Source organism: Leucoraja erinacea, chromosome 14 (assembly GCF_028641065.1).
Source record: "Leucoraja erinacea ecotype New England chromosome 14, Leri_hhj_1, whole genome shotgun sequence".
NCBI lineage: Eukaryota > Metazoa > Chordata > Chondrichthyes > Rajiformes > Rajidae > Leucoraja > Leucoraja erinaceus.
In genome coordinates, this window is record NC_073390.1 from 15,716,489 (window position 1) to 15,726,862 (window position 10,374).

A 10,374-nucleotide genomic window follows, 5' to 3' on the forward strand; every position below is an offset into this window, starting at 1 on the left:
GAAGGATTGTGATTTCCATGGATTGAATTCCTCAAAGATCCAATCAATATAAAAATGCACAAATTGCCCACCATAACAATGTATTATGCAAAATATGAAAACCCGTTGGATCGCTTAATGTAGAATTTTAAAATTGTACTGATTACGATAAAAAATTGAGAATATTCCATCCAAATGTGTGACATTTCTAATGAAACATGTTGTAGATTTTCATTTCATATATTACTATAGTAAACTGAAGATTCATTGTGATAAAGGTCACAATGTGGGAAGCCATTAATCCACTGCACTGTGAGTGAGAGCAATTATCTTTCCAAAATATTCTACTGCATTTGCCGATATGGTATATAATCCCCTGAGTTGAACACTTGCCCAAATTCAAAAAGTTCTGTCAAGAGTTCAGTATCTTAAATTTTAAATGAAATGTTTTTGCTATAGATACTGGCCGATTTGCAGATTGTTTCTGGATCTTTGTATTTTTGTTTCAGAATTGACATGCTTGTAGAAACAGAAACAAACACACGTGGTTATTTGAATTATTTCTCCCTCAAATCTTTGGCTGAAGACATTTTTGAAACTATTAAAATAAGTGCAATACACAGATCTAAATTACAATTTAAAAATAGTCTTCATGGCTGTGAATGGATTTGAAGGAGTTGTAAAAGGCCAAGCAGCTAGAAAAAGATATAGATGTTTTAAAATACAATGTCTGATGCAAATTTTGAACTCAGTTGAGTGAGTTACGGATGTTGAATCACCTATATGTTGAGTGAATTAATGGATGTTGAATCAACTATATTGTCATTTTATAGCACTACCTACAATAAATACCCTTCACAACTTTGCTTGTACAGTAATTGCACAAAGACTGATTGGGTTGTAGCTAGTCAGACTTGTCTTGCTTTTTGTGGACAGGATATATCTGGGTAATTTTCTACATTGTCAGCTAGATGCCAGTGTTGTCCAATGTTAGAAGTTGGTCATTGGCACCTCTTAGCAAGAAGCAATAGGTTGCATCATCAATGAGATTTTAGAGCAATACTGTATGTCCATGCAGCCAGTCAGTGATAAAGATGACTATTTTAACAACTTAAAAAGGCAGAAGAATGTAAATAATATATATAAAACTTAATGAAAGGCCATCAAAATGGTGAAATTCACTTGTTACAAAAGACCATGTGCTATTTTTATTGCTGTTAAAATGTATTGTCCATTTAATAACCTGAATTATTGGATCAATGGTACAGTTTAGTTTTACTAATAGTATATGCCAGCTCAGTCTCAAAATTATAAAAAATGATTGATGAAAGTGTGACTTGCAAATTGTTTAGCGATATAAAGAATTTAAATGTTGCATTCTCATGTTAAGGGGAAATAAGGTGGAAAGAGAAATATGTTTTAATGTAAAATTTAATGAACTGATCGAATAAGTTACGATTGAAGAGGACAGGATGACAATTAGTGTTAAAAATAACAGGATAAAAGATCAATCAAAAATGAAGACTTTTGTACGACCAAAAAGGATTAGAATTGTAGTAACTCAATGCAGTAGCACAATGCCCTGCCATGTCCATGTTAACCATCAAATACCCATTTATTAGCACTTAATACCTAAATATTGGGAGCATACCCGCCTCTACTACCCACACAGACAATATGTTCTGGATTCCAACCATTCCGCGACTGAAAAAGACTTGAAGCACGCAAACCTAAGCAGGTTTAGGGAAAGATCAGGAGAACAGGAAATAATTGGATTCTTCATTCAATAAGGTAGGATTGGAATGATGGGCTGAAGGGCATTTCCTGCATTGTTTTCCAATTCTAAGAAATCCCTTCCTTGTTCTCAATGAGTCTTATCATCTGCTGAAGCATAGATGTTAAAGGACTGCTGCATGTGGCCTGAGGGAACAGTAACTGTTGTTTCCACCTACCAACCAAAGATCTTTGCTACCAACTGTCTGCTTTTATGCCTCACTGTTAATGAGACAAATCCAATAAAGTCACTATTGCATTTGTCATTGTCTGACCCAGAGAAAGCAGAAAGAGAGTTGGAGGCAGCTGGTTTGAGAGAGTAGTACTTTACTCTGATAGATAATTTAATAAAACAATCCCCTCTGCCTGATGATTGCTATAAATAATTTGTTGTTTAACTATGTAAAGAACATACTGCTTCTTCATAGATTGGATAAAAGTAGACTTCAGTTAGCAGGCTGTTATCTTAACCATGCCTTTAAACCTAATATTTCACAGTCAGCTTCCACTTTTCCTCCTCAGTATTTATTGATTATACAGGATTATACAGACCAGATACTTTGTTTTAATCTGTATCAGCAGGATGCATCACATTGCAAAAACAGCAAAAAAAAAATAGATAAAGAAAATGGTCTGCAGGAAGGACAAATGGTGCAAAAACGTTTAACGTTCATTAATTAATTACCCCTCAAAGATGAAGCTAAAAGGAAGATGGCACACAATAAGCTAATTGTAAAGATAATTGTAAAAGAGGGAAAAGTCATGCTTCTGAAAATTTTCCAAAATTCCCCATTTTGTATTTAGTGGTTGGATTTGAGTGAAATAACTCAAGCCAAACCAGCTCAGCAGCAATTTTAAACAAAATATATAAGACATTAGCAATTGAATTGCTTGCTTGCTAGTTTTGATGAAAAATCATTGACCTGACATGTTATCTGTTTCTCCGTCCACAAATGCTGCCTGGTCCACTGGTATTTTAAGCACTTTTCCTTTTACAGGTCAGATTTCCAACATTCGCGATTTAACCGTTCACACAAGTAATTAAAACAAATATCCCTGGCAACAAAAAATGTATTGATAAGAATAAAAACAGACTATTGACCTTACTATTCAGATCAATATTCACTGGAAGGTATTTAAGGAAATATTGACCTTGAGAGTGGTGATATTTTTTTTAAGTTTGCGTTCTTAAAATCTCACCCTCAAGCAGCCACATGCTGGACTGGTGCACAAAAGACTGTGGTGTAGTTTATCACGTGTCTGGACATCAATAGCTGGCTCTCGGGATTGGGAAGCGTTCTCCATCAATCAGTACCTCCCAAAGGATCTTGATTGTCGGGGGCTGTGTTGAATGACGGAGGGAGGTTGGTGACAGATCTCCAATTTCTAGATAAATGGTGTGCGCCAAGTAAGGTTTGGTGAAGGATTTCACATTGGGTTGTATCTTGGCCCTGAGTGTGCACGTATGCAATCAAAATGACTAAGGTTGGAGTGATCTTGGTTCTGGAAAGGAAATGTTGAAAGTTTGAATAGTTTCCCCCATCCTGTTTATTAAATCTATAATGGCAGGAAGACTTTTCTTGGAGGTGAGGTCCAAAAATTCACAGGGGAAGATTGAGATGAGGGTCGGTGTGTTGAAACAGCTTTGCTTGACTCCAATCTGCGTTAGGATTGAGGTGGATTCATTGGAGAGGAACCACACATTTACCCAATTTCATGAGTTGATTTGAAACAAGTGGAAAGAAGCCCAGAAAGATAACTATAATTATTTAGTGGTGACTATTTGGTGATGATATAATTATTTTAACAGACTTCCTCTGAATTTGGTGAATACAACCAATTGGCCTACTGTGACCAATTTCAGTCTCCTAAAATACCTCCTCTCTCATTCCTATATTTCTGTTGGCCAGATTGTCCACTTAGGCTACATGATATTGCAGAAATAAAGTACTGGAATAACTCAGCGGGTGAGGCAGCATCCTGGGGGAATATATGGGTAGGTGATGTTTTAGGTCGGGACCTTATTCAGACTGATTGTTTGTGGGGGGGGGGGGGGGGGGGGGGGGGAGAAAGCTGGAAAGGGGGGAGGAGCAATACAAAGCCTGGCAGGTGATAGTTTGGTACAGGTGAGGGGGGGGGAGGGAGGGGTGATGATGCACTGATAGTTGTCCTGCCCCTCCCCTCTTCTAGCATTCTGCTCCCCCCCAACGAGTCTGAAGAAGGGTCCCAACTCCAAACGTCACCTATGTTCCATGTTCTAGAGGTGCCGCCTGTCACACTGAGTTACACCAGCACTTTGTCGTTTTTTCTTGTAAACCAGCATCTGCAGTTCCTTGTTTCGATGTGATATTGTAGCAGGGCACTCAGCGTGGGCATGGGCTGTACTTAAGACTCGACTGAGCTATTTACATGGGGGATGAATACATCAAGTTGGAATGGATTCAATGATACAGCGTGGGAACAGGCTCTTCAAACCATTCAGCCCACGCTGACCAGCGACCACCCGCACTTTAACCCACTTTCGCATCCACTCCCAACACACCAGGGACAATTTTACATAGACCAATTGACAGACACTTCAGGGTGTGGGAAGAAACCGAACCACCTTGAAGAAACCCACGCGGTTACAGGGATAACTGAGGCAGCAGCTCTACCAGCTGCGGCACTGTGCTGCCTCTAACATATACACTTCACAGGCCAGCTACCATTACATTAAATTCCAACGCAGACTTGGGCTTGAGACCTATATCTGCTATTAAGTTTGCGTCGAGTTAAAGTGTACTGAGCCGAAACACTGCAGCCGATGAGAATGTGAAATATACGCCGCATGCATCTTTAGTGAAACCTGCATTTCCAAATTGAAGAAACAAAGAAATGCAGATGCTGGTTTATACCAAAGATAGACACAGATGCTTGAGTAACTCAGTGGATCAGGCAGAAAGAGGATAGGTGATGTTTCGGATCAGGCAAAGAATGGTCCCGACCAGAAACGTCATTTATCCTTTTTCTCCAGAGGTGCCGCCTGACCCACTGAGTTACTCTAGCACTTTTTTAAATCAATCTTTCAAAATTGATACATGGATCTTTTTGATGTTGTTGTCACTATCCACCAATTTTCACCAGTTCTCTCCTCCATAGCCACGCCACCGCGGTTATGAGAATATTTCAGAATAGCAGAATGTATAAACCCAAGATGCAAAATACTGTCAACTTTAAAGACGTTTTGAAAATAACAGCCATAAGTCAGAGGTGCAATGTGCCGTCTCCGTCACTAGCCCCGTCCTCTGGTCCCAGGTGTCAGACACTGTAAACCGAGAGGGTAATCGATGCCTTGTGAGAGAGAGGTGATACAGTCGGGAAACCGCTTCGTCCGCGCAACCTTCTCCCCAGTAAATTAAAAATGAAGCTGTAATATGTAAGGTAGCTCTAAATGACAAGAGCGCGGGTCGAATTCGCCCAATAGTGGAGAAGCGGCGCTTATTTATAGTAACGGTATCCGGTTGTACTTGCGTTACAGTTTTATAGATGGGTCCCAAACAACGACGGACTGCGCCCTCACCCCCCCACTATCCCGGCTCTCCCTCTCCAACACCACCCCACCCCACCATCTCCCTCCCATCCCGCCATCAATAGCCTCTCATTCCCCCACACAGCCAGCCCACCCATCCCCCATCGCCACCCCCTCATTCCACATCACCAACCCCTCATTCTTCATCGCATCCTCATTCCCATCGTCAACCCCCTCCCGCCGCCACGGGATCGTCCCTCGCATCATTCCCCTCTCCACAAACACACACACAGACCTCCTCTTTCTTACGACACATCCACGCAATCCCTCCTCTTCATTCCCCCCCCACAGCCGAATCTCCACGACTATTCAACCCCTTCCCAACTATTATTCCCACCCGCAACCATTAATCACCCGCTCTTTCCGAGCTAATAACCTCCCCGATTTCTGTGTCACCCCCCCTGTCCCAGCCGGTCGCTTCCCCCTCCTGTCGCCCTTCAACCACCCTCCTCTCCCACCATCACCACTACCACCACCACCACCACTCCGCTCCTCGCTGGCTGTGGCCCCAGGGTGAGAGTGCGCCTCCACGCTGCCCGCCGGGGGCCCCCAGGAGCCGCCCCACCTCCGACCCAATCGACGCTGCCTCTACTCGGGGCGGGACTCGGCTCCACCGGGCTCCGGTACAGACAGACAGACAGACAGGCAGACAGAGAGCGGCAGCCGGGGCAGCGTCAGAGCGGAGACTGCGGACGGTGGGGGCGGAAAAGGCGCCATCCCCCCTCTCACTCAGCCTCGTTATACATCTGAAGACAAATGTCACACGTGTAGCCAGAAGATAATAGAGTGGGAAGGAGAGAATTCTGCATCGGTTCACCATGAGATCGAGAGTATTGGAGCAGCGTCTCTCCGGGCTACAAGCTCAGCGGACTCGGACGGAAGCAGTCGCCGGAGGGTGTCGTGTTTAAGTGACAGAGAGGAGGAGGAGGAGAGGGGACAGCTCGGAGTTGGGAGCGGGACTCGCCCGGATCGTTTCAGGAGAGAGAGAGAGAGAGAGGGGTGGAAAAAATCGGAGGTAAGAGTTGATGAAGAGATCGGACGCAGGGGCACGCACACAAGTCAGACACACCAGAGATGCGTGACAAAAGCAGGAAGGAGCGCGGCTGGGCTTAGCTCGCAGCCCCGACCAGAGGAGACTGTGCGGTGCGGTGGGACGAGCCGCTCTCTGCCTTGCTGCGGCGGCGGAGGCTCAGAGGGAAGCGAGGACGCTGGAATTGAGGGGAAAAGTTGACGGCTTGCGATGTGAAGGCGAGAGAAGGTGAACGCTGCGAGCAAAGCGGGTGCTGCCATCGCCCCCCCCCCCTCCCATGGCCGGGACCTGAGTACAGCTGGTTCCTGGGAACGGAGGAGGCTGAGAGGGGAACCTGCACGATGCTGTTGTGAGTTGTTATTGCCTTTTTAATTTAACAAAAAAAAAAGAAAGGACGATGAAGGTTCTGCGCAGGAAGGCGGTTTTCTTGGTGCTCGGCTACATCCTGTTGGTGGTGCTTACGATGCTGCATTTCACCGACTACAAGGGGGGCAAGGAGTGTAGCCAGGTGAAGTATGTACCCTACCCGCTGCGCTACGCCGTGGAACAGCAGCCGGCTCCGGCGCCGCACAACGCGTCCGCCAAGCGGCAGCATGTCTACGTGTTTACAACATGGCGATCCGGCTCGTCCTTCGTGGGCGAGCTCTTCAACCAGAACCCCGACGTCTTCTTCCTCTACGAGCCCATGTGGCACATCTGGCAGAAGTTGTACCCGGGGGACGCGCTCACACTGCAGGGGGCTGCCCGGGACATGTTGGGCCACCTCTACCGCTGCGACCTCTCCATCTACCAGCTGTACAACGGGGGCAACAACGTGACCAGCATGGGCATCTTCGGGGCGCCCCGCAACAAGGTGGTCTGCTCCTATCCGCTCTGCCAAGCCTACAGGAAGGAGAAGGTGGGTCTCATCGACGAGCACGTCTGCAAGAACGAGTGCCCACCGCAACATCTAGACTCGCTGGCGAGCGAGTGCCTCAAGTATAACACCATTGTCATCAAGGGAGTCCGCATCTTCGACCTCAGCGTGCTGGCGCCTCTGATGAGGGACCCTTCCATTGACCTGAAGGTGATTCACCTGGTGCGGGACCCCAGGGCGGTGGCCAGCTCCCGCATCAAGTCCAGGAACGGGCTGATCCGGGAGAGCCTGCAGGTGATGAGGAGTAAGGATCCCAAAGGGCGACGTCTCAAGGTGTATGATGGCTACCAGCGGAGCCGGCGGGACGCGGTGGACTACCATGCACTGAACGCGCTGGAGGTGATCTGTAGCAGCATGGTGCGGACGGTACAAATGGCCAGGGAGCCACCGGACTGGCTTAAGGACAACTACCGGGTAGTGCGCTACGAAGACCTGGTGGAGGAGCCCATCAGGTACCTGAAGGACATGTATTACTTCGTCAACCTGTCCCTCAGTCAGGACCTGGAGAGGTTCGTCCTCAACATGACCATGGGCTCTAGTTACTCCAACAAGAAGCCCTTCAGCGTCTCGTCGCGGAACGCCACGCAGGCGGCCAACGCCTGGCGGACCCAACTCACCTACTCGCAGATCAAGCAAGTTGAGGACTACTGCCAGCAGGCCATGGACTGGCTGGGCTACGAGAAGGTCCAAACGCCCGAGGAAGTCAAGGACTTCAGCAAGTCATTTGTGACCAAACTCCGGGTCTGAACTGAAGGGACAGACTTGGTGCAGTAAATCACCCCTGTCCTGCCCACACCCAAGAGTGGAGGAGGGCAGACAAACCCCAAACTGTTTACTTTCCAGATATCCTCGGATCCAGATGTCAGACTGGGGTGTTGGCAGGGGCATGACATTTGAGGTTGGAGGTTTTGCAGGGAACCTTTTCTCTCTCTCTCTGACACAGGGGTAGACAAAACCCCCTCTTAAACACTCAAAAATAACGTACCTATTCACACAACCAGTCTCCCCCTCACACACACATACACACACACATACACACACACACACACACACACACACACATGCTCAGTCACGAATACCTTTGCATCGATGCACACCTCCACATACACCAACATAAAAACTCATCCAGGTGCACCTTCACATTCACACATATCCATCATCTACTCCAACATATACATCCATGCAAACATACTCAAGGATGCACCATACAGACACAGCCAAACATGTATCCTTCCACCCACAAAACATTAATCCATCAGCATGTGCATTCCTCACATGCACCCGTATAACTAATTCAATTTGCTACTAACAATGAAAAGTGATGTGAATTACTTGACAATTTTAAGGGAGCTTTTCATCTGCAGGTGTTGACAAAAGTGCAACAAATTCAATTGTTCACCAGAAATATTTGATCTTTGAGTTTAAAATTGTTATATATGTTGCTCTATGAATACATATATATGTGTATATATATAGTTCTTTTTGTTGTCTGGTTAAATGAATAAATTGATAATTTATCATTTTTTAAAGAAAGTATTCTATTATATTAATGGCATGTGATATAGAATTGTGAGTACAGTGCTTTACTGCCAAAGTGCAACTGATCAGGATCTTTTCTGTTCATGTTTTTTGCTCGATTGTTCCTCCCTGAAAAAGTCCATTTATGTTCCCTCCCTCCAGGCTGCAGAAAACAAGCAAAGGAGCCTGTTGCAAAATAAACCTTTTTGACCCTTATTTTTATTATTATTGTTGTGTCAACACAGGAATTCAACCCCCAGAACACAAGAAAATACAAAAAAATGGCATTTGGTCAATTAAAACCTGCAATGTTAATAATTGAAACTGGCTATGATTGAACCCAACAGCCCATCATGTGGGCCTTATGGTTAAAAAAAAAACATGCTGAAGGGATTTTTGTATTTTGTATTTTATCAAGGGTCTTTGTGACAGAATATTTGCAACATGCAGCGTTTTAATGAGCTGCAAGATAAATTGAGCAACATGCATCCAGAAGGTTTATCATTAATGGCCAACTTAAAATATCCAGCATTTAAGAGATACTTGGATAGGTACATGAATAGGAAAGATTTATAGGGGTATGGACTAAATAGGCAAATAGGACTAGCTTAGATGGGGCATCTTTTTTGGCATGGACGAGTTGGGATGAAGGACCCATTAACATGTTGTTTGATTCTATGACCCTAATACAAAACCAATTTAATGAGAGAGTTTTCCGTTATACCTTTATCACCAATGCCAAGTGTACGGCATGATGTAATTTATTTCTAAATGCCCTCTGGTCCTCCCCAGACACACAAGGACATCCATCAGCAGACATTTGATATGATCTTTTCATAAGGTCTGCTCATTGGAACTGGTACCATATGTATACTAGAAAGCTGTTTTTGTGATAACAGGCACTTTGAAATCATTTTTAGATCCTGGAATGCAATACTACAATGCAGACATGAATTCAGTTTGCTACACTCCATTATGTACTTTAGGTTATTAATATTTTCCAAAATCAAGGCCCATTTTGAAGGTAGACGAGGTTTAGACTAAGTAAATAGAGGAGGGTCTACACTGTTCTGTCTGGAAGTTCAAATAATTGTAGAATAACTTGAAATTATATTTTATTCTGAATATCCAATTTAACATGTGTTTCACATTTCATTGTTGGGTGTCAACAGGTATCTGTGTGCTTGCTTCATGACACAAGGAATGAAAATAGATGGATGAATGCATTCCGATAGTTAGAATATAGAGTTGACAAATTCTCCGGGTACTAGGTTAAAGTTTGGCTTCTGTGAATTGTCCCTAGTATGTAGGATAGAACTAGTGTAAGGGTGATCACTGGTTGGCACGGACTCGGTGGACAAAAGGGCCTGTTTCTTGCTGTATCTCTAAGCTAAACTAAACTATTGTTGGGTGACCTTTGGTCGGTGTGGACTCAGTGGGCCAAAAGGCCTGTTTCCATACTGTATCTCTCTAAAAAAAAAACTTGCAACGCATTCCAGCGCAGGCTACAAGGAGGTGCTAGTTGGTTGCTAATCATTAATAATTGTTTGGGATGATTCAGCATGGTACAGGAAAAAGTACGAAGATGCA

At 44.6% G+C, this 10,374-nt stretch overlaps 1 protein-coding gene across 1 annotated transcript; it reads left to right on the forward strand.

Moving 5' to 3' along the window:
- The first annotated feature begins 6,013 nt into the window (after positions 1 to 6,013).
- On the forward strand, positions 6,014 to 9,000 carry chst2b (carbohydrate (N-acetylglucosamine-6-O) sulfotransferase 2b). Its single transcript, XM_055645679.1, has one exon. The coding sequence runs from the start codon at positions 6,748 to 6,750 to the stop codon at positions 8,011 to 8,013; it is 1,266 nt and encodes a 421-aa protein (XP_055501654.1). The 5' UTR covers positions 6,014 to 6,747; the 3' UTR covers positions 8,014 to 9,000.
- Positions 9,001 to 10,374: the final 1,374 nt, after the last annotated feature.

What these genes read in the sequence shown, in the direction of transcription:
- chst2b (XM_055645679.1), top strand. Translation starts at nt 6,748, where the DNA reads ATGAAGGTTCTGCGCAGGAAGGCGGTTTTCTTGGTGCTCGGCTACATC.